Source organism: Vulpes vulpes, chromosome 14, assembly GCF_048418805.1.
Source record: "Vulpes vulpes isolate BD-2025 chromosome 14, VulVul3, whole genome shotgun sequence".
NCBI classification, from domain to species: Eukaryota; Metazoa; Chordata; class Mammalia; order Carnivora; family Canidae; genus Vulpes; species Vulpes vulpes.
In genome coordinates this window covers 377,182-404,970 of record NC_132793.1, presented here as the reverse complement: position 1 = coordinate 404,970, position 27,789 = coordinate 377,182, and the positions used below count along the sequence as shown (strand labels likewise).

Sequence of the window (27,789 nt, the reverse complement as noted above, 5' to 3'; positions counted from 1 at the left end):
ACACAGAGAGGCGGAGACACAGGCAGAGGGAGAAGCAGGCTCCACGCAGGGAGCCCGACGGGGGACTTGATCCCGGGACCCCGGGGCCACGCCCTGGGCCGGGGGCAGATGCTCACCTGCTGAGCCCCCAGGCGTCCCCCACAAACAGCAAGACCTTAAATGGAGAACCAAAGCAGCAAACATGCTGAATTTTTTTCAAGTTTTCTCTAAGTGTAAATATTTCACCAATAAAATGTTAGAGAAACAAAAAAATATTCAAATTCAAAATCTGTGCGGTTTAGTGTACGTGTGTCCTACTTCAAGAAATAGCTACAAAGAATGGCAATTTTCACTGAAGAAACTTCCTTGGGGCCCCTGGGTGGTTCCACCCATTGAGCATCTTTTATTTTTTTAAGATTCTATTTATTTATTTGAGACACAGGCAGAGAGCGGGTGTGAGAGCAGGAGCCGGCGGAGGGAGGCAGGAGGCCGCGGCTGCGCGGGCCAGGAGCGGCCGGGGGTTCTCGGGGAGCCCCCGCGGCGCAGCGCCCCCCAGCACCCAGCGTCCCGCGGCGGTGCGACGACAAGGTGTGCTGCGCGAGGCGCCAGGCTCGAGGACGCGGCCGAGCGACACCTGCCGACCAGGGAGGAGGCCCGAGGCCGTGGAGGCCGTGGAGGCCGCGGCCGTGTGCGATGCTCACGACCCAAACAGGGGAGCCCGGAGCCGACCGCGCGCACGACCGACCCCGCGGGCGCCGGGCGGGGCTTCGTGGGGCCTGAGAGCAGCCCCGGGGCGGCCGCCCACCCCCGAGGGCCGCGCACCTCTCTGCCCCGTTGGCTACACCCACGCCTCAGGCTTCTCAAAGTCCGCAAAAGGCGGTGGCATCCACGTTCACAAAGACCTTACCGTGACCGACTCCTCGTAACACGTCCACTTCGGCGGAAGTCCCCAAGCCGCAGAGCCTCAGCCTCAAGGTCCCGCACGGCCCAGGCCGTCCCCGCCCGGGTCCTCGTCATAGCCGCGGGGGCGTCGCACGTGCCCCCACACTCCCAACGGAACTGAGCCCGGGGGCGAAGGAAGCAGAAGCCGCCAAGTTCAAGTCAGACCAGGATCCAGCGAGACGGCGCCTCCGGCTGAGGGGCACCCACGCAGCGGACGCCCTCGCGCGGGCCGGACACTCCAGTCGGCGAAGCCCCTGCCCCCCACAAGCACCCAGCAGCACCCTGTGTCCGCGAGAGCCCCTCCAAGGTGCATCCTCTGAGCTCCATGTTCTAGAAAATCCAGACGCAAAGGCTTCGCTTCCGTTGCAGCGGGAGGAGTGGCTGCTGCGACACAGCAAAGCCGAGGTCATGGGCCCGTCACGCGCGACAGTGATTCCCAAGTATGGCCTTGGGCACGGCTGGGACTCCTGCGCCCACGCCGGCCTCCGGCTGCGGCCACACTCGTGTGCTCCTCGGCACCCGGTGCCCGCCCTCCCGAACGCAGCCAAGGACCTCGCCGGCCCTCATCCCGGCAGCGGGTGCTCCGGGGCGGCCCGGTCCCCCTGCTGTCAACCCGTAAGCTGAAAAGGGGCCGCTCCTGCGGCGGGTCCCCAGCTGCCACCTGGCGGCACCGTGGGCGTCCAGCACGGGCTCTGCTCACGCGGGGGGGACGCCGGGAGGGCCTCGGAGCACAGGCCTTAGGTCCGAGGGCGTGACGGGGTGGAGGCTGCGGCCCGTCCCCGCCCCTTGAGACGCAGGTGTCACATCTCATTCGGGCTCTTTTACCCCAAAGCACAAGTGCCACACGGAGCAAGACGACAACCGTCAGCCGTGGAAGGCGGCCTCCTCGAGGCGCCCAGCGGATGACGCCCGGGCGCCGGGCACGCGCTCCACCCTCCAGGTCTCCAGGAGGATCAGGACCCGACGTGTCGGTGAACCAGAAGCCCAGGGTCACCGCCTCTCGGACGCATCCTCCGTGCCCTCCGCGGCTTCCACACGGCCCGTGAGTCTCCTCCCTGCTCACCTCCGCAGACCTGCGTGGCGGCTCCTACGTGAGCCCTCGGGGGGCCGGTGTGGGGCACCCCCAGGCGTGGGGCCCGTGCTCCCTCCGGCTGGGGGAAGAGGCCGGAGGGTGGGAGTAGCCAGCGGGGGGCGCACAGAGAGCACCTTCGCCACCACCCAGCGGTTCTGAGGCTTCCACCACATCAAGACCCGCGTCACAAGGACTCATTTACTTTGCAAAAGCCACGCACCTCACTCGAGCCACGGAAGCCCCTTTTGGCAAAACGTTTCAAGGACACGTGTGGACATTAGGACAAGCACCCGGGCTCCTCCCTCAGCGGCTTCTGAGCCAGCCTCATCCGGCGTCCGGGGCCATCCCGGGGTCGCACGGGCCGGAGCCCCAGGAGGACGCATGGGAGCAACGCGGGGCGGCCCCAGCCCGACGCGCAGCCGACCTGCGCCCCCCAGCTGCCGCGCAGGCACCGGCTGTCACCCAGAAGTAGACGTCAACGGTCACTTCCTTGGAAGCCACTAGGGAAACATGTTTTGGCCTTTTGCTCAGAAAAATGGCTCTTGAATGCTCGCGGGCTCAGCATCAGCACCGGTCGTGGGGCGGGGGACACAGGGACGGGACCGGGCAGGCGGCCCTGGCTGCGGAGCCACCTCTGAGCATCTGTGCAGAGTCCCCAGGTGACCTGCAACCACTGCCCGACACGCTCCCCTGGGATAGGGCCCCTTCTCCCACGACCAGGATGAGACGTTAAAATACTCTTGTCTAAAAAAATAAAATAAATAAAATAAAATAAAATAAAATAAAATACTCTTGTCTAATTTATTATTTTTAAAAAATGCTAAAGAAAGGTCAAAAAAATAAAATACTCTTGTCTACGGGTAACAAATACTCAATGGACACAACCTGACGTCCCCGCGGAACCGCAACTCGAGCCTCCACGGCCAGCCCCGCACACTGGGGAGGGAGTGACCAGCACAGCGGGCAGGCGCCGTGCACGCAAGCCGACAGCCCCCCGTCCTTGTCTCTGCGACTCAGAATAATCTAACAGAAGCGGCTCGCGGTTGCCTTGGTAACCCGGGGGATTTAAGACATTAACAAAGTACGCAGCCGGAATCACTTGTTGGATTCTAAAAACACCTTCTGCTTCACGACTGCATTTAAAACCTCAAACCCACGGGCCGGAGGAGCGTCCGTTCCTTACTAGGCTGACGGGCCCTCACGCCGCCAGCATCGCGGCCGCCGGGGGCTCAGGACCTCAAGCCGGCGTCCGGGGCTGCGGCACTGACCACCCAGAAGGTTCCACACGAAGCGTCGCCCTCAGGGCGTCCGCCGGGGACCGCGGCTTCTCAGATTCTGCTCAGGGCCGGTGACGGACTATAAAGGGAGCCTGGGGCACGCGGGGGACCTCTGCCGAGCACAGCTGGCGGGGACAGGTGGCTCCCCATCAGCTCAGAGACCTCACAGTCCTCTTAGCTCAGCTAATGTCCCACAGTTCCGCGGTCTGCCCGTCGGGGACGTTTAAGTGCCTGGACACGCTCCTGCTTGTCACCAAGCGAGGGGATGGGCTGCTGTTGGCACCCAGTGGCCGAGGCCGGGGATGGTGCCACACGCATGCCTGGGACCGTCCCCACGGCAGAGCCGTCCAGCCCCAGGCTGAAAGACCACGATTAACTATCGCGTCCCGGGCACGCCGGGGTCTGGCGCCGTGCTCGGGGCTGGGGACGCAGCAGGAAGGAGAGAGTGACAAGGCCCCGGAGCACCTCGGGGCCCCGCTTACTGGATTCGGTTTCAGTTCGGGACGACGGAAGCTCGAGATGAGCAGCAACGCCGGTCGTGTGACAGCGTGAGGTATTGCTGCCCTGAGCCGCGGACCCAGCGAGGGTCGAACAACAATAAAAGCTAGTGAGTGGGGAGCAGGGCCGGGCCGGGGAGTGGGCAGCTGCCCCCGCGAGCACGGGACGCTCGGCATCTGTGACACTGCTCAGGCCCGTTACGCCCGTCTGCCGCCTCCCCTCTGCCGTTTCCCGTGTTCCAGGGGATCTAGGACCCTGCCGGGGGGCCGCCCCGGGATGAGAACTGGCCAAGAAGCCTCCGGCCTGCCCTGGACCATCTCGCCCCGTCCGGAGCCGGGCTGTGGCGCGTGGGGGCCGTGGGCAGTGCCCTTTCCGCGCTCAGCACCAGGAGGGGCACCTGCTGCTTCGGGAAGTGTCGGGTTTGCCACCCGCTGGCCTGGGACACCCGCGACACTGTCCTCCAGAGCGTGAGGGCCGGGCTCAGAGCCACGCCGGGCCTCGGGGGCCGCACGCGGGGTCACGGAGAGCCTCTGCGCGGCCCGTCGTTTGCCCCCCGGAGCCGAGCGTGTCGGGCACGAGGAGACTCCCCTCACTGCGAGGCTGCCCTGCAGCAGACCCTCGCGTCCCCGTCGGGGGACCCCTCTGTCGCGGACGGAGCACGCACACGCGCCGGGCTGTCCAACAGCCACGCCGATGACAAGAACACGCGCCGGCTGCAGAGCACCCAGAGCCGAGGCCCCGAGGTGTGAGGTCTGCTCCATCCCACCTTCATCTCACCTCGTCTGACGCACTTTCCACCTTTTAACATTTTAACATTTAAGTCTTTTAAAATGCGGGCGCCTGGGGGGCCCAGTGGGTTGAGCATCAGGTCATGATCTCAGCGTCCTGGAATGAGCCTGTCAGGCTCCCTGCTCCGTGGGGAGGCTGCTCTTCTCTCTGCCGCCCCCACCCCTGCTCGCACTCGCTCTCAAATAAACAAATAAAATAAATCTTTTTAAAATTTAGCTACCCTCATAGCGTTTCCTACAAAAGGGAAGCAGACCCGTCAAGCTGACCCCACACACCGCGTGTCACCCCACTTTCCCGCGACTGGGAGCCCCATCTCTGTGCCGGGGACGCGGGCCCCGAGGTGGCACTCCCTGCGCCTACAGAGGGGACCGCGGGAGGCGATGGCCACGGGGCGGCACCAGCGTGGGCGGGCCGTGCTGCTTCCCCGGAAGCCACGCAGGGCGCTGGGCCTGGCAGGGTGGGAGCGCCCGCCCGTGAGAACAAAAGGCTTACTTGAGTCGCGGCTGCTGAACGGCCACCCGGACGTCGGCAGGAAAGAGGCCACTGGGGACCCGGCCCGGCTGTCGTCCTCCACCTGCTGCGTGATGTGCCGGACAGTCTCCTTGTTTTTCCGATTCTTCCTTCGACCTGTGGGCTGCCAGCCGTCCCCTCCGGCCTGCTCCGAGAAGGAGTTCTGCATCACCCCGTCCCTGGCGGAAGGCAGCTCGCTCCCCCCGTAATGAGACGGTGAAACCTGCTCTTCCTTGACACGCAGAGACCCGTAGCCCACGTCGCCAGGCCACAGCGACTGCGAGGAAATGTCGTCGGGGCCGTCGGCCTTGGGCTCCTGGTCCTCTTTGCCGTAGCTGCTTCCTCCCTCGTGGCAGCTGGCGATGGCCGAGTCTCCCGAAGAGTTGGCGGGGCTGGTGCGCCGGGCCAGCCACGGGGAGATGCTCCTTCCGGCCATCACAGCCGAGATCAGGGCGTCCGTGCTGCTGCCCGGCGGGGCGCTGATCTCGAACTCTGAGAGCTCGTCCGAGGCATCGGGCTTGATGCTGATGTCCAGTGCGGCCTTGATGAAGTCGTGGCACGCCTGCACAATGTCCGTCATCTGCAGGAAGCTGGCGGCGGACATCACCTCGATGACGTTCCTGCTGGTCAGGGCCAGGTGGGCCGAGTACATGAAGTCGATGATGGCCTTGAAGCCCTGGGCCGTGACGATGTCCAGGTGTGTGACGGTGGCCTGGTCGGACGTCTTCTGCACCTGGCAGTACAGCGTCTTAAAGTAGCGGCTGCTGCCGAGCAGGACGTTCTTATGTGCCTTGAACACCTTGCCCTCGACCACGACACAGACGTCACACAGGACGCCGTGCTGCCTCTGCTCGTTGAGCTCGCGGAGCAGGTGCCGGTAGTGGGACGCGATTTCCATGTCTTCCTTTCGGTTGTTCATCTGGAAGTCCTGGCGTTGCTCTTCTACAGACTCTGTGGGGGAAGAACAAGCGAGTTACCCACGTGCTGGACACAAGCGTGTGGGGGGAGTCAGGCAGGGCGGGGGCACGGCCGGCGGGGTGGACCCTCGCCCTGGGCTGCGGCGGGTTTCGGGGCGCGAGGCTGACGGCCACGACCGCCACCGCACCGGGCCCTGAACAGAACCCTCACTCCGCGGCCACCTCCCGGCACGGACACCAGATCGTCCCATTAGTTGCTGGAGTGACTTTCTTACCCAAATGTGAACTGTAGGTGAAATAACCCAAGGGACCTCGTCCCGCACCCTTGAGGACACACGTTAAAGTCAGTCAAGCGTCCCACTCTCGGTTTCCCCTCGGGTCATGACCCCGGGGTGCTGGGATCGAGCCCCAGTCGGGCTCCCTGCTCCGAGGAGGGGTCCCCCTCTCTGCCTCTCTCTCCCTCCTCCCTCTTCCCCTCCCCCCCTCACTCTCCCTTTAAAATAAATACACCTTTTTAATACATTAAGGGACTCCTGGGGGCCTCAGCGGTTGAGCACCTGCCTTCGGCTCAGGGCATGACCCCGGGGTCCCGGGATCGAGTCCCACGTCGGGCTCCCTGCATGGAGCCTGCTTCTCCCTCTGCCTATGTCTCTGCCCCTCTCTGTGTCTCTCATGAATAAAGTGGCTGGGTCCACCTCACACACCTCTTCACTGACTCAAAGCTGTCGCAACACACACACCTTCCTTTGGTCACTATAACATGTTTCCAAACACCACCTGGAATCATCTTAAAAATGCCCCCCCGTGAGATAAAAGGGAAAGCAGCGCTTCCAAACTCATTCTGAGGCCAGCATCATCCCAATACCAAAACCAGGTAAAGACGCTACGGGGAGAGGACTACAGGCCCAATAACCCTGATGAACAGAGATGTAACCCCCCCCCCCAATATTAGGAAACCGAATCCAACGGTGCATTGAAAAACTCTTCACCACAATCAAGTGGGGTTTATTCCTCGGTTGCAAGGCGGTTCAATACCCACAAATCAATCCACGTGAAATTTCATCATATCAATAAGAGAAAGGACTAGAACCACTGGATCATTTCAACTGATATAGAAGAAGCATTTGACAAAGTACAACATGTAATCACGACAAAAACTCTCAACAGTAGGTTTAGAGGGAACATATGTCAACATGGTAAAGGCCTTTCATGAAAAACCCACAGTCAACAACATAGGCAATGGGGGAAAGCAAGCGCTTTCCTACTACGGTCGGGAACATGACAAGGATGCCCACTCTCATGACTGTTCGACTTAGTGCTGGGAGTCCGAGCCACAGCAATCAGGTAAGAAAAAGGAGTAAAAGGCATCCAAATCAGTAAGGAAGAAGTTAAGTTTTCACTATTTGCAGATGACGTGATACTATACATAGGAAACCCTAAAGACGCGGCCAAAAAAATACCATAATTCATAAATGACATCAGTAGGTTCACAGGATACAAAAATCAATATAAGAAATCCATTGCAGGACACCTGGGGGCTCAGTGGTCGAGCATCTGCCTTCAGCTCAGGGCATGACCCCAGGGTCCTGGGATCGAGTCCCACCTCCTTCCTGCTCAGCAGGCGTCTGCTTCTCCCTCTCCCTCTGCCCCTCCCCCTGTTCATGCTCGCTCTCCCGCTGTCTCTCGCTCTCTCTTTCTCTGTCAAATAAATAAATAAAATCCTAAAAAAAAAAAAAACAAAAAATACCCAGAGCTCTAGTAATCAAAACAGTATGGTGCTGGCACAAAAACAGACACACAGATCAATGAAACAGAATAGAGGGCCCAGACATAAATCCACAATTATACGGTCAATTAATCTTCAACAAATGAACAAGAGTGTCCAACGGGAAGAACACGGTCTCGTCCACAGACAGCGTTGGGGAAACTGCACGGCCACACGCGGAAGAATGAAACAAGACCACTTTCTCACACCATACACAAAAATAGACTCAAAACGGAGTAGGGACCTAAATGTGAGACCTAAAAGCATAAAAATCCTAGGAGAGCGCACAGGCAGTAGCAGCTCTGATGTCGGCCGAAGTGACATTTTTCTAGATATGTCTCCTGAGGCGAGGGAAACAAGAGCAAACTAAACTATCGGGACTTCATCAAAATAAAAAGCTTCTGCACAGCAAAGGAAACAACCAATACACTAAAAGGCAAACGGAACAGAAGATGTTTGCACATAAAACAGCTGATAAAGGATCAGTACCCAAAGTATAGAAAGAACTTATACAACTCGGGGCACCTGGGGGGCTCAGCTGTTGAGCGCCTGCCTTGGGCTCAGGGTGCGATCGAGGCCCACATTGAGCTCCCTGCAGGGACCCTGCTTCTCCCGCTGCCTGTGTCTCTGCCTCTCTTTCTGTGTCTCTCATGAATAAATAAATAAAATCTTAAAAAAAAAAAACTTATAAAACGCAACACCCAAAAACCAAATAATCCAATTTAAAAACGTGCAGAAGACACGAACAGACGTTTCTCCAAAGAAGACCTACGCACGGCCAACAGACACGCGAAAAGATGCTCAACACCAAACCACGATGAGACACACCTGTACGTGTCACACCTGTCAGCTCGGCTGAAGGCAGCAACACAGGAAACCAGGGGTGTTGGCGAGGACGTGGAGAGCGGGGAGCCCTGTCACCCTGCTGGTGGGGACGCAGGCTGGTGCAGACACTCTGGAGATCAGTGTGGAGGGTCCTCAAAAGATCAGCAATAGAAACACCGTATGATGCGGCAATCCCACTCCTGGCTATTAACCCAAACAATACAAAAGCACTAATTTGAAAGGACACGCGCACCCCTGTGTTCACAGCAGCATCGGCTACAAGAGTCAAACTACGGCAGCAGCCCGTGTCCACCAACAGATGACCGGGTAAAGGTGCGGCGCACACGCACACACGCACACACACAGACACTGGAATAACTCGACCACGAAAACGATGAAATCTTGCCATTTGCAATGACGTGGACGGAGCGAGGGCATAACGCTAAGCAGAACAAGTCCGAGGAAGACAAACACCGTACGGTCGCGCTCGTGTGTGGAATCTAAGAAACAAAAGTAATGAACAAAGGGGGAAAAGGGACAAACCAAGGAACAAGACTCTTAACTCTAGAGAACACGCTCAAGGCCACGGTCGGGTCGGGGGTGTAGGGCCGCTGGCCACCATGAGCCCCGGACACTACACGCCTGCCCAGTCTCCGCGTCGTACGCCTGCAATTAGTGTGACACTGCAGGTCAACCACAGCCGATTCCATTCTTTTAGTGGTTAAAAAAAAGTTAACAAAACTCTCTTTTAAAAAAATAAAAATTTTAAAAAATTAAAAAAAAATAAAAATAAAATAAAATAAATTAAATTTAAAAAATAAAATAAAAAATAAAATAAAGGGGATCCCTGGGTGGCGCAGCGGTTTGGCGCCTGCCTTTGGCCCAGGGCGTGATCCTGGAGACCCGGGATCGAATCCCACGTCAGGCTCCCGGTGCATGGGGCCTGCTTCTCCCTCTGCCTGTGTCTCCGCCTCTCTCTCTCTCTCTCTCTCTCTCTGTGACTATCATAAATAAATTAATTAATTAATTAAAAAAAAATAAAAAAAATAAAAATAAATAAAAATTAAAAATAAAAAAAATTAATTTAAAAAAACATTTTATTTATTTATTTGACAGAGAGAGAGAGCGTGTGAGCACACAAGCAGAGGGAGAGGGAGAAGCAGGCCCTCCGCCCAGCAGAGACCCCGACACAGGGCTGCAGCCCAGGACCCTGCGGTCGTGACCCGAGCTGAAGGCAGATGCTCACCTGACTGAGCCCCCAAGGTGCCTGGTTTTCTCTCTCTCTCTCTCTCTCTTTTTTGGTTACTAAGACTCTCATCACAAAAAACTGTTTTGTCCCCATGCACGGTGGGAGACGTTACTAGAAGTACACAGGGGGGTAGACAACCGTGCCGCGGGTACAGCAAAGAACACTGCGTAGCAGTTAAAACACACTCACGAGGTCTGCACGCGTCGGAAAGACTAAGTACCAAAGATGTTGCGTGAGGACGTCCTGCTGCAAAGGGGCTACGAGTGGTAACACTTATTGAAAAAACAGGAAGGACCTGCCCAGAGCCATCCCTCTCGCCACCCTGAGGCTCAGGGGTCATTTCCTATCGGCGAGTCCTGAGGCCTCAGGCACGGCCCGGAGCGCGGGCCTCGGGGCCTCAGGGAGTCACTCAATGTCTCTGTGCCTCAAGTTTGTCATCTGCAACATGAAAATAACAATCATACTTACCTTTCAGGTTATTGTGAAGATTAAATGAGATACGAGGCACACGGTCCCTATAGGAACGTCTGCACGCACCGAGCAGCTACGTTTGCCGTCGTTACTATTGTTCGTAGAGGAAGCATCAACACGTGCGGTGATGCACACGAGACCACGAAGTGCGCGTGTCTGGGAGGGAAGGTGAGCGGAACGGGAGGGGCACACAACCAGGGGATTGCAACTTTATCTGTGATACTTTAATTTCTTTAAAAAAAAAGAGTAAAGGTCTGTAGTTTCCGTTAAAACAACAATATTGGCTGATTTTGGCCGTCGGGTGCTCGGACGTATTCTGTTCTTCTTTGAATTCTTATTTTTTAATTGTTTTTTTTTGTGTGTCCTTAGCAGTGAGCAGGTGACCTTTGATATTCATCTAAAAACCACTATTTAGCTGCTGCTTTCACGGGAAGTGTTAAAATTGATAGGCTCTCATTTTTAACCACTTTTGTATTTTAGTGGCAATAAGGTTCGAATAAAAAAACAAAACAGAACAAAAGCTGTCATTCTGCTTCACAGTCACAGGCGGGGAGGACGGGCCGAGCGAGGACAGGCTCTCACCCCCCCCCCCCCCCCGGGGTCCAGGTCCTGCGTCCCCGCCCCCCCTCCTCACCCCCCTCCCACCGCAGGAACCTGAGGGGCAGGGCCACCCCCAGCCCAGGCCCCGGGGCCCCGCCGCTGAACCACCCCGAGCACCGGCCACGGGTCGCGCACGCGTCCACTGACGGCTGTCGGCCTTGGCGCCTCGGGCCCCGCGGGGTCACCACCCAGGGGCGGTGGTGGAAGGAGGCTCCACGGGAACGGCCGCCCCACCACGGGGGTCACTCCTCGCACACAGCTTCCGGGGCACCGAGGGGGGCCGACACCTGCCTCCGGTCCAGGAAGCCCATCCGCGATCGGCCCCGGTCCTCGGAGGTGCCCAAGGCCATGAGGTGCTGGCGGCGTCGGGAGCGTGACCGTCCCTGGATCCCAGCCTGTGGACGGGGCGTCCAGGGCCAGGTACCCGCGTTCCCATCAGGAAGCCGTGCGCCTCACCGCCCGGTTTCCTCGCAGCAAAGCCGACCCTGTGAGAATCGGGGAGGGCGACGGGGAGGGTGACCGCCTGCCAGGCTCTGCGTCTCAGCCCGGGACAATCGTGGAGTAAATCACCACCCGATCAGGGCGGCTTGCGAATCAGCTGCGAACTCCGCAGCCTGCAGGGGAAAAGCACCGATTCCCGTCGGGGGGAAGGGACTTGCACGCGAGAGTCACTTGAACCTCCTTCCAGGGCGGGAAGGAGTCTGCCGTGAAGACGTTCAGGGCCCAGGCGACAGATCCAAGCCCGAAGGAGCTTCGGGTCAACCGCGGGATCTTGGTTCCCCAGCCTCCACCTGTCTGCACCGGCCGAGCTGCCGGGTCCCGCCGTGCGACGCCCGACAGGTCAGACTCAGCCTCGCCATCTGTGGGGGTGGCGTCTGTCTGTCCTGCAAAATCCGTTAGTTGCGTTTCCAGCCCCACTTCCTGAGACCTTGGCCTTTCTTGGGCACAGGGTCGTGGCAGGTGCAACTGCTTGGATGCGGTCCCTCGGTGGCCCTCGTCCAGTGGGACCGGCGGCGTCCGTACAGAGCGGAGGCACGGGGACAGGCATCCCGGGAGGACCGGGAGAGATCTGCGGGGAGACTTCCAGCCGCGGCTCCTCGGACAGCCCCACACTCACACGCCGCTCCCACTGCCAAGGAACACGGGGGCCGCGGTCATCGGGCCGCGGGGGAAGCGCCACTCATCCCGGGGTGTCACCCTGTGCCCAGTGCGGGGCATCCCGCGGGCCGACGTCAGCCGCCTGAGGCCCGGCCCCGGGCGCAGCTCTGGCCTCTGGGGTCCATAGAGGGTTCAGGGCTCGCAGACGGCGGCCCGGGGAGCCACGAGGAGCACTGCTTCCACGCCCTCCTCTGCGGGTCCGACGGCCCCTCGGCGGGTGACACGGGGGCCACGCTACCCAGACTCCTCCCGGCAACAACCAGCGGGCACGGGGAGGTGCCCCACTTCCGTCGTCCACACTGAGGCCGCTCAGATCCGAAACTGCAGCCCTGGGCACCCTCCTGCGGCTGGGCCTCAGGTCTGGGGGCGCCGACTTCCGCCCCCTCCCCGGCCTCTCTCGGTTCCCCTCCTCGCCCCGACCTTGCCTGGCCTCCCTACCTGCCTCTGTGTCACTTCCTCTCTCGAGGGCGCCCACCGCCCCCCCCCACCGGCCGTGGGGCCGTGCCCTCAGGTGGCCCCTGCCCACCCCGCGCTGCACACCCAGCAACTTGCAGCAGGGGAGCAGAACTCCGGGGTCTCGCCGCGTCACCCGGTGCGAGCACCTGTGGAGGCCACGGCCCCACCTCCCACACGGGCCCCCCCAGAAGGCCCGAGCCCCAGCAGCCGACGGCGGGTCAGCACAAGGTGCCGTGGGGGCGGCTGGGCAGGGGCAGCCCCCAGGGCGGGTAGGAGCCACTGGGGGGCCGCGGGGGGCAGCACATGTCCAGAGGGCAGCGCTGGCCTCTCAAGACGGCCCCGAGGTCCCGGGGGCGGGCGGCCCCCCGCGCTGAGCGTGTCCGGGATTGGGAAGTCCTGGCCCGGGCCTCCAGGAGCGCCCGCCTCCGCAGCTGGACACGTCTGCCCGCCAGCCTGGGCCCAGCAACTCCGCTGCAGGAGCTGACCCGGGCCGGCGTGCGGAGGCCGCTCTGTGAGCGGAGGCCCCGGCCTCCCGGCCTCGCCCCGGCGCCTGCAGGTGCCAGAGCCCTGGGCCTCCGGCCTGGGCAGCCCAGCTGCCGCCTGCGGACAAGAACCCAGCGGCCGCAGAAGCTCCAGAGCCGAGAGCGTGTCAGGACGGCTCCGGTGCCCGCGAGACCCGGAGACAGAGGTGTCGAGGGCACTGCCCCAGGGGGTCCGCGTGAGAGCCCGGCAGGACCCTGGGGGCGATGGGGGCCCCCGGCAAGCACAACGGGGACGCAGAGGCCGGCACTTCAGGGGGCGAGGCCCCGCCCGGGGGCCTGGCAGATGGGAGCGGGCCCCCGGGTCGGCGGGGACAGGCACCGCCGGGCGGGCTCGAGGGACGCCCGGGACACGGGCCAGCGCCCGCCCACCTGACGGCCCCGGTACCGCAGACTTCTGGTTTCTTGGCTCCCGGGGCTGGGGAGCTGGTCGGGGGAATTTCATCGTCTTGTGGGTTCGGGGAGAAAAAGGGGAAGAGGTCAGGTCTTCAGCTCGTCCTCCCAGACGCCCCTGCCAGAGCCGAGCCTCCTTCTGCTGGGTCTTCACGGCCGTCAGGCTCCTTTTCGCTCATCCTGGTTTTGCGCGAGGCGTGGGGCAGCGCGAATCCCTCACGGGTCTCAACCACAAAGGCGATTTCCGGCTGAGTGGGAGCGGGAGGGCGAGCAGCCGCCGCCTCCAGGAAGCCTCCGGGCACTCCTCCCAGGACGGCCGCCAGCCTGTCGCCGTGGGGTCGCGAGCCTCTGGAGCCGCATCCCCCGCTGGGCAGGCTCGGGTGAGCCAAGGACCTTTTTCATGTGAACCCTGCAGAACTGAAGTCCTACAGGTTGAACCTAAGACGTTTTTTAAACGTCCCACCCTAAGTGCTGGAGAAGCAGACGGCGCGTCCCGATCTGGGGCAGTGCACTTGCAGGGGGACGGCGAGGCCGCACCAAGCACCACACCCGGCGCCGTCCCGGTGCCCCCGCATCGGTGCCCAGGAGACGTGGCTCAGGCGGGACAGTGCTCGCGATCTGGGGTGGGCTGTGCGGTGCCCACTGCAAGCCCGGGGGGACGCAGACACTCCACGGCCCAGTCGTGTCCCCAGAATCCCGTGCTGACGTCCAGCCCCCAGTACCTGCCGACGTGACCCAATTTGAAAACAGGGTCCTGGCAGATTTAACCGACGTAGGACGAGGTCGAAACCCAGCAGTGCTGATGTCGTCGCATAAGGGGGATCTGGACAGAGAGATGCGGGGGGAAGACCAGGCGGAAACAGAGCCTCGGGGCCACAGGCCCGGCTCCCGGAGCCGGACGCCTCGGGGCAGCAGGCTGGGGACACCCGATTTCGACTCTGGCCCCGGAACAGCCAGGGCAGCTCCTCTGTTGTTCCAAGGCCCCCGCTTGTGAGACTTCGTTACAAAACCCCCAGGATAAGCTACAGGGCAACTTAGTTTTGTTTTGTTTTTCTTAAAAAGAAAGCTGACCAGCTGCACAAGCCAGGAAACGCATTTCTGTGAATTTTAAGCCTGAGATGTGCTGTGACCGGAAATGTCACCTGTACCACGGGCTCCCCGCCACCAAGACAGAAACAGACCCCAAACAGGAGGCCGGAGGCAGCGCCTGCCCCCCAGCAGCACAAGCAGTTCCGGTTTATGCTGAAACACTTTCCAACTATTGGAAAAGTTGTAAGAATAATTCCGAGAACTCCCACCTACCCCGGACCAGACACACCAGCGCGAACGTTCTGCAACATCTGTTCCCGTCCAGTAACCTGCACCTTTAACCCGCACCTCTGACCTGCCGTTCTTTTCTTAAAAGGTGAGCACCTGAGGGACACCCAGGGGCTCGGCGGGTGAGCATCTGCCTTCAGCTCAGGGCATGACTCCGGGGACCCGGGATCGAGTCCTGCGTCGGGCTCCCCGCATGGAGCCTGCTTCCCCCTCCGCCTGTGTCTCTGCCTCTCTCTCTCTCTCTGTGTCTCTCATGAGTAAATAAAATCTTTCATACATAAAAATAAAAAAGTTGGGATCCCCGGGTGGCGCAGCGGTTTAGTGCCTGCCTTTGGCCCAGGGCGCGATCCTGGAGACCCAGGATCAAATCCCACATCGGGCTCCTGGTGCATGGAGCCTGCCTCTCCCTCTGCCTGTGTCTCTGCCTCTCTCTCTCTCTCTGTGACTATCATAAATAAATAAAAATTTTTTTAAAAAAATAAATAAATAAAAAAGTTGAACTCTTGGAAACAAGAGAAGCTGCGGGTCCCAGTGCACAGGGGCCCCAATGCCGAGCCACCCCCCCGCCCCCGGGCCTGGATCGCCCGGAGCAGCAGGAGCGGAAGGTTCTGGTGGCAGCAGACCGCCCGAGCCCCTCCCCGCAGGGCCCAGCCCCGCGCTGCTCCCGTGTCCGACAGAAGGTCCACTGGCTGCTCTGACACGTGTCCAAGTCCCCCCATCATTTCCGCAAACAGCACAGGCCTTGCCGAGGCAAGCGCCCATCACACTGAATAAATGACGGACGGACGGACGGACAGCCGCTGAGTGAGCCAACGCCACGGCTGGGGCGGGAAGCAGACCAGGTGCGCGGCTGCAGCCGGGACCGGAGACAAGCCCCGCGGCCACCACGGCCCCGCAGCTTCCCGGACGCACACGGACACCGAGTGTCCCAGAATGGGCCAGGCCCCAGCGATGGGCGGGGCACCCCCCCAGCGGCCAGCTGAGCCCCTGCCCGCGTGCAGCCCCCGCCCGGGACACAGCCAGACGGCAGGGAGAGGGGGGCCAGGGATGGCCAAGCTGGGGCTGAGCCCTGGGGAGTCAGGCAGGTGCCAGCCCAGCAGGCGCCACGGGCCCTACCACGGGGGGAAGCCGGGGGGGGGGGGGGGGGGGAGGGCTGGGTCTCCCTCCCTGGGCGGGGCCCTCAGGGCACCGTCCCCTCGGTGGCACATAAGGGAGGTCGGGCCTCTCCCAGGGAAAGCCCCGCGCGCTAACGTGTTGCTGCCACCAGCCCCAGGGCCCTGTAAGAAGCGAAACTACGGGCAGCCCGGGGGGCTCAGTGGTTAGCGCTGCCTTCAGTCCAGGGTGTGACCCCGGGTCCCGGGATCGAGTCCCGCACCGGGCTCCCTGCAGGGAGCCTGCTCCTCCCTCTGCCTGTGTCTCTGCCTCTCTCTGTGTCTCTGTGTGTCCTGAATAAATAAATAAAATCTTTAATAAAAAAAAAAAAAAGAAACAAAACTCATGATTCAAAAGGAAAGAGCCGGGGGTTTCGAGGGGACTCACCAGGGGCCACTGGGTGCTGTGGGGGACGGGGCGGCCCGGCTGGCAGTGACCACAGCACGCTGAAGGAAGCGGGTGCCCAGAGTGCCGGCTCCGGGGGCCGCGCTGCCCTCAGGCCCTGGGCAGGAAGCTGGCTCCAGGACACGGCTGCGGGGGGCTCGGGGACAAGGGGCGCTGCCGCACAGGCCAGGAACCGTCTGTGTTGGCCACCCGCCCCCCCGGGGAGGACACCGAGGCTGGCCTGGCCAGGGGTGCCGGGCGAGCCCCACAGCGGGGTCAAGGTCAACCCTGTGACCTCCCACCACAGGCGTGAAGGACTCTGGGCAAGGCCTGCGAGAACCCGCTGAGACCTCCTGGATCCTAAGGAAAGACCTCGAAGGGGACGGCAGCGCGGATGAGGCTGGAGAAACGAACACGAGGTTGCAGAGCCCAGGGACGGTGTGGTGGGGCGGCCGCAGGGGCCCCGGGGCCTGGGCCTGCTGGAGCACGGGGAGCCCACACTGCGCGTCGCTGAGCAGCGATCTGCTTTGGGACATTCATCCCCCAAGACGCGGAGCTGCTCACGGACGGCGGCCGCACTATCGGTGACAGCAGCCGTCAGACCTGGCCCGGAGGCACACGGGTGACAATCGAGGAGACCGCCTTAGACGAACAATCGGTGGCGTTTACGTTGATGCTGAGACGTTCGTGACAAATAAGTGGAAGGAAGTGACAGCCGAGCACGCGGCCGAAGATGCCGGCTTCCCTCCAAAGCAAGTCGCTTGTTTATAAAACAAAGATGAACCTGCAAGACCCTGGCGGGAAGCGTGCGCGGCGGCGGCAGAGCCGTGAACACGAGAGACGTCCACTTGTCTTTGTCCACTCCGTGGGGTCCCCTGGGGCCTGCGCCTGCCCACCCGCCGGGTCCCCCGTGAGGAGCACGGCCTCCCGGTGCACAGCAGCTGCCAGGGCCCCGACTGGGCTGCGACTCCGAAGGGGCCGGAGGCGAGTCCTCGGCAGGCACCAGGCTCGGGCAGCGGGGCCCCTCATGGGTGGCAGCCAAGTGGCTCCTGTCACCACGACCCCGAGCAGGATGGCGTCCGTGCCAGTCACCGCGCTGGCCTGTGACCACGAGGGGTGAGCGGTCCCCGGGCCCCAGCAGGACCCCACGCTTGCTGGCGCCCAGCACAGACCATGGCCACACAGCGCGGCCGTTCCCTTCCGGGGGCGCAGGAGACGGCGCGACCAGCGATGGGCGATGACACCCGAGTCCCCCAGCCCTGCCCGGGTGCCAGCGTTCTGGAAGCATCGCGCCCACCCAGGGCTGGCTCCACTACACGGGTCCACGGGGAAACGACGGCGAAGAGAGCAGCCCACGCGCCCACACGAGGCAGGAGGCGGGCACCGAGATGCTCCGAAGGCAACACCCGCGCCCTGAGCCGGAGGCGCCGGCACCCACCCCCGGCCGCGGCCCCTCCGCAACCAGCTCTCGCCAACGGGAAGGTTCCAAACCCCAGCAAAACTACACCCGCCGCCCCAGGTTAGAGAGGCAGAGGGGAGCTTGATTCGTGTTTTAGCGAAAACTCCATGAAAATCAACTTAAAGTCAGTTGAGGCCTTTCCCACAGACTGAACGAACCTACGCGATGTTCCTGTGTTTCATTAACCGCTGACCCGCTTCAAATTTTAAAACAAAACTAGGACGCTCGGGGGGCTCAGCGGTGGGGCGTCTGCCTCGGGCCCAGGCCGTGACCCCGGGGTCCTGGGATCGAGCCCCGTCGGGCTCCCCGCAGGGAGCCTGCTTCTCCCTCTGCCTGGGTCTCTGCCTCTCTCTGTGCCTCTCGTGAATGAATAGATAAAATCTTAAGTAAATAAACAGATCTTAAAACAAAACTGCCACAGGTGATAATTGTTTTGAAAATTCCACGAACGTCCAGTCAAGAGAAAGCACACGGGGCACCTGGGGCTCCGCCGGCCACGGGTCGACTTGACCCCAGCTCGGGTCCTGACCTCGGGGCGGGGGAGCGACCTCGGCTCCGACAACCTGGGATCGAGACCTCAGCCTAGACCAGGGGTCGGACGCTTAAGCCCCAGGCGCCCCAGGAACTTGAAAGTCTTGATGTACTCGTCGTTCCTGCAGGTGTGGGCGTCACGCCCCCCCGACTTACAGACCCTCGGTGGGGGGGGGGGGGGCTTCTCCAGGGCTCAGGACACAACCAGCCGGGCCAACACATGGCATCTGCACCTCCAATATCTCCACCAACAAGTAGCACAAAAACAGAATAAACGTGATTTCAGAGCCCCCCCCACGAGGGGAAGGTGTCGGGACTCCAGGCAAACCCCGAGACTGGAACACAGAACCCGGTGGGCGCAGGGCTGAGTAGCGGGTCGGCACGCCCGGCACGGCCCCGCCAGGCACAGAAGAGCACGCCCAGAACCCCGGGGGCAGGGAGGCAACAGGGCCAGCGGGTGACCCGACGGGTCTCCAACCCTGCGTGTGTCCGAAAACGTCCAAGGCAAGTATGTAAGCACTCGGTCACGGGAGAACCACCGCTTCCACGGTCTCGGGAGAATCTGTGGCTGAGCCGGAGACACTGAGGCACGGGTCGGGCGTCGGAGCTGCGGGCCATGGTGCTGCGACTCCGGGGCTGCGGGGTGCCTGTCACCGGCCCGGCAGGGCTGTGACCCGCGGGGTGACGGCGGCGACCACGCCAACGTGGCCTGCGAGGAGCGCGGAGCACCCGGGCCCCGTGAACGACCTCTGACCCTCCCGGGGCCCCAGGGTCAGCACGTCCCCGCAGCAAGGACCTCGATGGCCAAGGGCCCCGCCCGCCGCACACAGCCGCTGACACCCTGTCGCCTGCGTCGCCATCCCAAGAGCAGCGGCGTGAGAACCGACAGCAGCAGCCGGGGGAAGCCTCCGTGACGCAAGACCCGGAAACCCAGGTGCCCACGTGCCGGGCGCCCCCCGCGGTGGCGCCGTGGGACACATCGCGGCGCAGCCAGAGACCTGCTCCAGTGCTGACGCCGCACCTACCAGCACGACCTTTTCCGGAAACAGGTCTTTGCGACATAATCAGGTCAAGGTGAGTCCTGACAGCGGATCCTGATTCAACACGACTGACGTCCTACGAAGAAGGGAATCTAGGCCCGGCGGGGGTGTGGGGGGGCAGGAGCCCGTGGCCGGAGACGTCGGCGTGACGCAGCCCAAGGCCAAGAACCCCAGGATTGTGGGCAGATGCCACAGGCTGGAAGAGGCAGGAGGGAGCGTCCCCAAGCCTCTGCAGGGACAGTGGCCCTGCCCCACCCGGACCCAGGACCTCCGGCCTCCAGACCCTGAGGGAGTGGGTCCCTGCCGCTTGCACCCCGGGCTTGTGGTGTCTGTTAGGACACCCCAGGCAGCTCCGTCCTGCAGCCACCCACCCAGCGCGCGGCAACCTGCGTCCGCCCCGCACAGGTCAGCGGCAGGGTGTGCGGACGAGCTCGCAGGGCCCGGGTGAGCACCGCTGGCCCGCTCCGCCCTCGTGGGAAGCCAGACGCTGCACGGCCACGAGTGGGGGCCGGGCGCCGGTCCTTCCCCACGGGCTGCCGCGGGACGCGGGGAGAGCGCCCACCTGAGCCAAGGCCGCGCGGGGCACGGGCCACTCACGGGCACAGACACGGCGGGGGAGGGGACAGCACAGCGACACCAAGGACAGTCCTGGCGGGTCCTGCACAAACCACTACCCGTACCCGGAGTCACATGTCCACGTCACTGACATCAACGCCACGATCCCCTGGAGATTCATGCTCAAGACAGGCAAGATCCTAAGTAAAGAGTAAGACGATCCCGAACGACCTCAAGCAAATTGGGGTCACGCGCTCGAGGGCTGCTGGCGCTCGGCCTGCTGGGCCCTCTCCCGGGGCGGCGCGGCCCCTGGTCTCCTGGGAAAGTGAGCCGGCCCTGCGCCGGGCACCCGCGGGACACCGTGAAGGCCCGCTGCTCGGGGCTGGCCTCCCTGCCCGCCTGGCCACGTGGCTCTGCGCTTGACGACTCCTTCGTCCCACGACAACCTCCCCCCGGCCCGTCACCCACCCCGGGCTGGTGGGGCCGCGTTCCCAGCAGCGGCAGTGCCCACGGAGCCAAGGGGTCAGAGACCTGGGTGTGTCCCGCGGTGTCCAATCAGGGCCAGCGGGCGAGTGTAAACCAACTTCTCTCTCTCTTACCTTAAATTTTTTAAAGTTCATTTACTTATGTATTTGAGTAGTCCCTACACCCAACGCGGTGCTCGAACTCACAACCCCAAGATGCAGAGTGGAACGCTCTTCAAACTGAGCCAGCCGGGCGCCCCGCGTTAAACCAACTGAACCCAGAGGGACGCCCAAAGACACCGTCACCTTTCCACTCCTCGTTCCCCCAATGTAAGAGGAAACGAGAGTCAAGTTCGCCCAATATTAAAAACCACTTTGTTCAGCCTCCCGGTGGGCCGGCGGCCGATGAGCGGGTCCTGCCCGCATGGACGCAGCCTACTAGGAGCTCTGGGAAGTCCTTCGCGATACTCTCTGGTCAAAGGGGGGAAATCTGCACACGAAGTGAAGTAAAAGCAACAAAAAAATATAGAAACCCGTTTTTTGGGCAGCCCAGGGGGCTCAGTGGTTTAGCGCCACCTTCGGCCCGGGGCGTGATCCTGGAGACCCGGGATCGAGTCCCACGTCAGGTTCCCTGCGTGGAGCCTGCTTCTCCCTCTGCCTGTGTCTCTGCCTCTCCCTCTCTTTCACAAATAAATGAATAAATAAAATCTTTAAAAAAAAGAGAAAGAAACCTGTTTGTGTATCAGCACAGGAGAAGGCGGCCACCGCGTCCCCTCCCCATGCACAGGTGCAAGGATCAGGAACGGCAAAGACGAGGGCGACCCGAGACCAGCGGGGGCCCCCGCACGGCTGACAAGAGCGCCCGCAGTGAAAGGGCCGGAAGATGCTCCCCTCACTCGGGGTGCCAGCCTCAGCTTTCGTCCCGGAGCCTCCCGGTGCCCCCGCCCCCCCGGCGCCCAGGGTCCCGGCTCAGTGGGTTCGGGGCTGACTCTGGACTTCAGCGGAGGCCACAACCCCGGGGCGGTGAGACGGGGCGGCCGTCCAGCTGTGTGCTTGGGGGGGCGGGGGAGGCTGTGCCGGAGACGCCCCCAGCCTCTGCCCCTGACCCCGCTCCGATCTCTGTCTCTCTCTCTAATAAATAAATAAATAAATAAGCAAACAAACAAATAAGTGTCATTTAAAAAACAAACGTCCTTTAGTTTGTCTTCAGAAATAAGGAATTACAGCTGCTCACACAGCCAGTTGGAGTCACTTCAAATCACAGGATAGGGGTCGCGGGGGGCTCAGGGGTTGAGCGTCTGCCTTCAGCTCAGGTCATGACCCCAGGGTCCCAGGATCGAGTCCTGCATCAGGGTCCCCGCAGGAGCCTGCTTCTCCCTCTGCCTGTGTCTCTGCCTCTATCTCATGAATAAATAAATAAAATCTTACAAAAAAAAAAAAAAAACACAGGTCAGGCACCTTTGCATCGTCACTAAAAACGTCAGAACGTAAGGAGGTCCCGCAGGCGGCCCCAGCGCTCATCGGCTGCGAGGACCGGGTCTGCGACAGTGTCCACCCACGACCTGCTCTCACCTAAGGGCTTCGTGCAGGAGAGACCCCCCCCCCCCGTCCCCCACCTGTGATGCCTGAGAAGCGGGTGCAGGAATTGCGGACCGGGCAGGACCCAGACACCGAAACGCGGTAAATCGAGGCACTTCCAGCAGCGGCGGCGGCCCAGAGGGCGGGACACAGCTGAGCGCAGGTCCCGGGCAGCGGTTCCGAGTGTGCCCGCCCCGCAGCAAGCCCACCCCCCGCCCGCGGGGCCCGGCGCCCAGGCTGGGGAGCTCCTGGGGCTCCCGCCGACAGCCACCCACTTAGCCACGGAGCTCGCGGGCCTGGCAGCAGGAGCACGAGGCCTTCAGGCCTCAAGGCCCGGGCCGGCCCCATGACCCACCGGCAGGGCTCCGCTGCACGACCCACAGGCGCACCTGACACGCAGCCCCCGCTGCTGTTGGGGACATGGCCCCCGCACACACGGGGAACCACGAGAGAGGGCGCCCCACAGGCCATGGCAGCACAGCGGCGGGCCCAGCACCGGACCCACTTGGCACGTGAGCATCCGACCGGCCCATGGGCACCACCAGGCCTGCAGCGGGTCCGCAGAGCACCTGGACGGTCGGCTGTCCTCCGTGGGGAGCATGTCCCCCGCTAACACGAGCCGGCCACTTCTGCTCCGAAAGGGTCCCGAGCCCACTCTGAGCCTCCTGAGACGGTGCTGCTGCTCAGAAGCTCTGCTACCTTAAATGCAACCGGATAAGAAGAGAAAATAAACCATTTTAAGATTCAAACAGGGCCACGGCAAGAGAAGACCACAGACCACGGTCCAGCGGCCACGGCACCACCTAAAACCACACGCGCCCCAAGGCCCTCATTTTCCTCTTCCTCCTGCTTCTGCAGGGCCACCCGCGTGGGATCCTGGCGCGGCTCTGGCCCCCACTCGCCGCCCCCCACCGCCCAGCCCCCGCGGGGCCTTCCCGCTCTGCAAGGACGGCTCCGGGGGCTGGCGCGCCAGCTGCTCCGTGACAGGCTGTGCCTCTGCCAGGCGGGCCGCTCAGCGCATCACGTGAGCGTGGGTCTGGAAGCCCACGTCCGCACCGGCCCCTCGTCGCCCCAGAAAGCACGACCTCCGCCACTGCGAGCGCTCAGGGCGTGGACAGAGGGCCTCAGGCAGACCGCCCGGCCGCGCGGCCACCGCACACGGACGGACAAGGCGACGTGCCCAAAGCCCCGCAGCCGTGGCGCCCACCTTCCACGGAGGCAGCTCTCGGCGCGGAGGGTCCTAAACGCCTCCTTCCTTCCTACAGAGAAGAGGACGAGGCGGGATGCTGGATGCACCTGCACCGGTGAAGGGCGGGCTCCGCGGCAGGTGAGACCGGGGCGCGGCTCGGAGAGGAAGGAGCTCTCACCCACGCACGTGCCGTCCAAATTCTCTATAAATAAGGCCGATTAGAAAGGTGATTATTCCCACACACGTGGGACTTCGTACTCTCCTTGGCAAATGGGAACCCCAACTGCTGACCGCACTGAGGAAGGGGCGCACACGCTGCGAGGGGCAAGGGGCCACCTCGCCGTGCCTTTTCCAAAAGACCGAGTGGCCAGCGTGCCCCGTGGGAGGCGGGATCCGCGACTGCTCTCTCTGCCCGTCACCCCCAGCAGTGCCTGGCCCTGCAGTCCCGCCCTCTCGCCAGCCGTCCTCCCCACAAAGCAGAGCTCCCGACAGAGTGTGCCCCACAATACTGGACCCGGGGTCAGCGCCCCACGGGGTGGGAAGGAGTCTGCGCGGATCCCCTCTCCCTCCGCAGCCTTTGGGATTCAGACGCCCCCTTCCCCACCAGGTGGTCTGCACGCTGTCCCCCCTCCAGGCTCTGGGGCTGTTTCACTAGCATCTGTCACCTGCACTGGGTCTCATTACTGGTCCTGTGTCTGAGGGATGCTCGACTTGTCCCAACAGATCACCAAGCCCTGCAGAAATGCCGCCCCCAGCCTGGCCCAGGTCCTCGGCAATGCCCGGGGTCCCCAGGAATGAGAACCCCTGGAACGTCCCTCTAACGTGGCTCAGAAACTCCGGTCGAGACACAAAATCTCTATAAATGCTGTTGAAAGATACGTGAACATTATTTCTCAATTTCTATTCTAAAATACCTACGTTAGCCGTTTTTGAGTCCAAATTATGTTAAAAATATTTAATAACTTTTCAACCTGAATATGACTCAATAGCATTACTGAGAAAAAATGAGGAAAAGGGGCACCTGGGTGGCTCAGTGGTTGAGCATCTGCCTCCGGTCCAGGTTGTGACCCCGGGGTCCCGGGATCGAGTCCCGCATCGGGCTCCCCACAGGGAGCCTGCTTCTCCCCCTGCCCGTGTCTCTGCCTCTCTCTGTCTCTCTGTGCCTCTCGTGAATAAATAAAAATCAAATCTTTATAAAAAGAAAGAAACTGAGCAGAAAACTCTGTGTCAGATTTGACCAGCCCAGCTCCTTTTATCCTTCAACACACAACTTATTAGTTTGTTGAGAGAGGTTTTTTTCTCTTTTCCATGACTTTTTCATTGATAAATAACATCCCAGGTCGCGTTGAGCCATCACCAGCAGGCCGGGACACAAAGCCTGCGTGTGCACAGATAAGCTACACCGAGTATTTAGGCTGGAACGGCAGAAAAGGTGGAAAACCTGCGCCGAGCTCACGGCGTGAGACCCCAGCCACGCCGGCCGTGCCACAGCCACAGCTGCGGGCCGGGGACGTGTGAACCATGATCGGGACGAGGCAGGGTCTCAACCACTTAGATGAGCCTGTGGCCTCAATAGAGATTTTTAACCGTCCACTTCTTCTTAGCAGGGAGGCCATTAAAACAAGCTGGGAGGATCTCTTTTGTGAGGGGAGGGGCAGACACACGGGAATTCTTGACCATTTGCCATCACTCAACAGACGTGAAGGTAAAACACGTTAGGTCAGAAGAAGAAGGAGCCCGTATGTTTACGAGAACGTGAGTCGGGGGCAATGTGAAGCCCCCAGAACAGGGCAGTGCCGTGGCAGGTGCTGGGGCACAGGCGTGAGAGCGGGCGGGCAGCAGCACTGGCTTCTAGAACTCTCTCGCTTTAACCCAGCAGCCAAGAAGGCACCTGGGCACATGACATATGGGAAAGTGAGGAATTAGCTCAGGTTCCTGGGCCGTGGCGCTCCTAAACACCGAGCACTAAATGGGTCTCCTTGGCGCTCAGAGGCTGGTCTAAGACCTCTGATAGAGAACAAAGCGGGAGTGCTGTACAGCTGTCCCAGAAACACAGACCACAGGGACAGAGTGGCCCAATTTCTCTTAATTTGAAAAGCCCCACATAAGGACAATGTTGGAAAGTTCATCCTGCTAAAAACTTAATTTTGTGTAACGTGAACACCCCGTCGGACGGCGGCGGGACTTCAGGCTTGCAGGTGTCCGCCCGGCCCGAGGTGGTCTCGCCTTTCCCGGAGTCTGCCTCACCCCTTCTGCTAGTGTGTGAGGGAGGGCCGCAGGTGCCACGGGGGCGGGGGACCCCCGGCCTGGCGTGACCGAGTGCCGACACAGCATCAGCCAGGGTGGCTGCCCCGTGGGCGACAGTCGGCCGGTCCTGAGCACCCGAAGGTGGGCGCGTGGCGGAGAGGGGGGGTGCCCGGAGCACAAGAACGACGCGTTGTCGAACAGAACACAGCCCACCCTGGCCCCCCGGCAGGAATTCTCTCATCAGGACGACACTCTTACACCCGGGATGATGTCACCGAGAGGCTTATTTAAGTGTTGTTCCCAGGCTGGCCTCCAGGAAAGGCTGCATTTGGGGGCGTCCGAACAGCCTCAAGGGAGTGCGTGCCACCGTCACCCCCTAAGGAAAACGCACAACAGCCCCCGCCCCCCAGTGAAGGACACGGGGCTGAGGGCCTGCCGCAGAGGGGACCCAGGGCCGCGGTGTGCCGCCCTCGCCCTCGCTCGCCTACCACTCACTTCCTCCCTGCTGGAGTGCCGAGGCGTCCCAAAGTTTTCAGCTCCAAATGCCTAAAAACTATCATGCAACACGCGGAGGGGAGCCCCTGGAGGACGGCGAGAGCTTCGCTTCCCTTCGCTCTCCTTGCGGAAAGCCCCTTCTCTACGTTTCCTTTCGGGGAGCGAGGCCCGAGCCGCTCCCGCGGGGTGCGAGCAGCCTGGCACAGGCGGCGCGGGGCGGCCTCGGGGCCGATCCACAAGTCTGTGCCCCGCTCGGAAAGTTCGCTTTGAGGGTAAAACCCGAAACGAAAGATGCTGCGGGCGACACCCTTGAAACCGCGCGGCGCTGGGCGCACAGGTGTCCGCGCCGCCGCAGGGCCCTCCCCGCCGCGCTCGTCAGCTCCCGAGACAATGCTGGTGGCCGCCGTGTGGCCGCTCCCGGCGCGGGGAGCGCGAGCGAACTGGCTGCGGATCGCAGGGAAAGTTTCTTTTGTCCCCGCGCCCTCGGGGCCGGTGCCCGGGTCGCCGCGCCGCGCTGGGCCGGGCCCCATTGTGCGCGGCCGGTTCACCCCGCGAGCGCGAGCGGCGCATCTGCCGGCGGCGCCGGGCCCGGTGGCCGCAGCCTCCCCTGCGCGCGGGGCTCCGCGTCCGCCGCCGATTGAGTTGTCAGGGCGGCTCGGGCTCCCCCGCGGGGCTGACATGTCTGTTTACGGGAAACAAAGACGCGGCTGGCGGCGGACCCGCGCCCCCCGCGCCCCCGCGCCCCCGCGCCCCCGCGCCCCCCGCGCCCCGAGGCCGCGGCCCGCCGAGGCTCCCGCGGGGACGATGGGGACGAGGCCGGCGCCCGCGTCCGCGCAGACAATGACCCCGCGCCCGCCCCCCGCGCCCCGCGCCCCCGCCCGCGGGTCCGACTCTCGGCAAACTCGGCGCGGGCGGTCGGGCGCGGGGGCGCGGGGGCGCGGGGGCGCGGGGGGCGGGCGCGGGCGGGGGCGCGGGCTGGCCCCGGGGCCGCCTCCCGGGCCGGGCGTTGACGCAGCAGAAATTACGGCCGGAGACGGTCCCCCGAGGCGGCGGGGCGCGGAGAGGGGCGCGGCGGGGCGGGGCGGGGCGCGGGCGGGCCGGGCGGGGGCGCAGGGCACCCCGCCGCCTCCGCCGCAGCCCCGCGGGGACCCCGCGCCGCCCCCGCCCGCCCCGGCCGCCCGGGCTCCGAGCCGCTGGCGCCGCGCACGGGCCCCCGCCGCCCCCGAGCCGCCCCGAGCCGCCCCGAGCCGCCCCGAGCCGCCGCGCCGACCGCCGCCGGGAGGGCGCCCCCGCGGGGCGGGGCGGGGCGCGGCGCGGCGCGGCGGGCGCGGCGGGCGCGGGGGGCGCGGGCGGGGGCGGGGGCGCGGCCGGGCTCGGGCGAGCGGCCCCGGGCGAGCGGCCGGGCGGCCCCGCCGCGATGCGCCGGCCCGGCCGCGCGGACAATGAGGCGGCGCCGCTTACCTGGGACCCCATGGGGCGCGGGCGGGCGGGCGAGCGCGGGCGAGCGCGGGCGCCGCGGCCCCGGCCCCGGACCGGACCGGACCCGCGCGGGTGATCGCCGCCGCCGCCGCCGCCGGAGCGCCGCGTCCGGGCGGGTCCGAGCTGCGCGCTGGCCGCGGCTGCTGCGCCGTCTGTCCGTCCGTCCGTCCGTCCGTCAGGCCGGCGCGCGCCCCCGCGCCCGCTCCAACCCCGCGCCCCCGCCGCCCGCGCGCGCCCCGCCCGCGGACCTGACCCCGCCCCCCGGCGCGCGCCCGGACGCCGCTGATTGGCCCGCGCGGCGCCCCGGCCGCGGCCGCCGCCCCGCCCCGCCCCCGCCGGCCGCCCGCCCGCCCCGCCCCTGCCGCCCCCCGCGGGCCCCGGCGCGGCGTCGGGGGGGGCGGGGGTCGCTGCCCCGCGGGCGGCCGGACGGCGCAAGTGCGGGCGCGGCTCGCTGGGCAT

General features: G+C 63.2%; 1 protein-coding gene across 3 annotated transcripts in view; it reads right to left on the bottom strand.

The window, feature by feature from the left end:
• Nucleotides 1-27,488, bottom strand: part of ZBTB46 (zinc finger and BTB domain containing 46) — a 52,297-nt gene extending 24,809 nt beyond the window's left edge. The window contains exons 1-2 of one of the 3 annotated variants that reach the window (XM_072735331.1): nucleotides 27,313-27,488; nucleotides 5,050-6,018 (exon numbers count right to left, since the gene is read on the bottom strand). In XM_072735331.1, coding sequence (XP_072591432.1) covers nucleotides 5,050-5,986 — 937 coding nt within the window. In that variant the 5' untranslated portion in view covers nucleotides 5,987-6,018; nucleotides 27,313-27,488. Of the gene's footprint in view, nucleotides 1-5,049; nucleotides 6,019-8,577; nucleotides 9,312-27,312 lie in introns of those variants that run through there. The other 2 variants (XM_072735329.1, XM_026015025.2) reach the window with 2 other exon arrangements.
• Nucleotides 27,489-27,789: the final 301 nt, after the last annotated feature.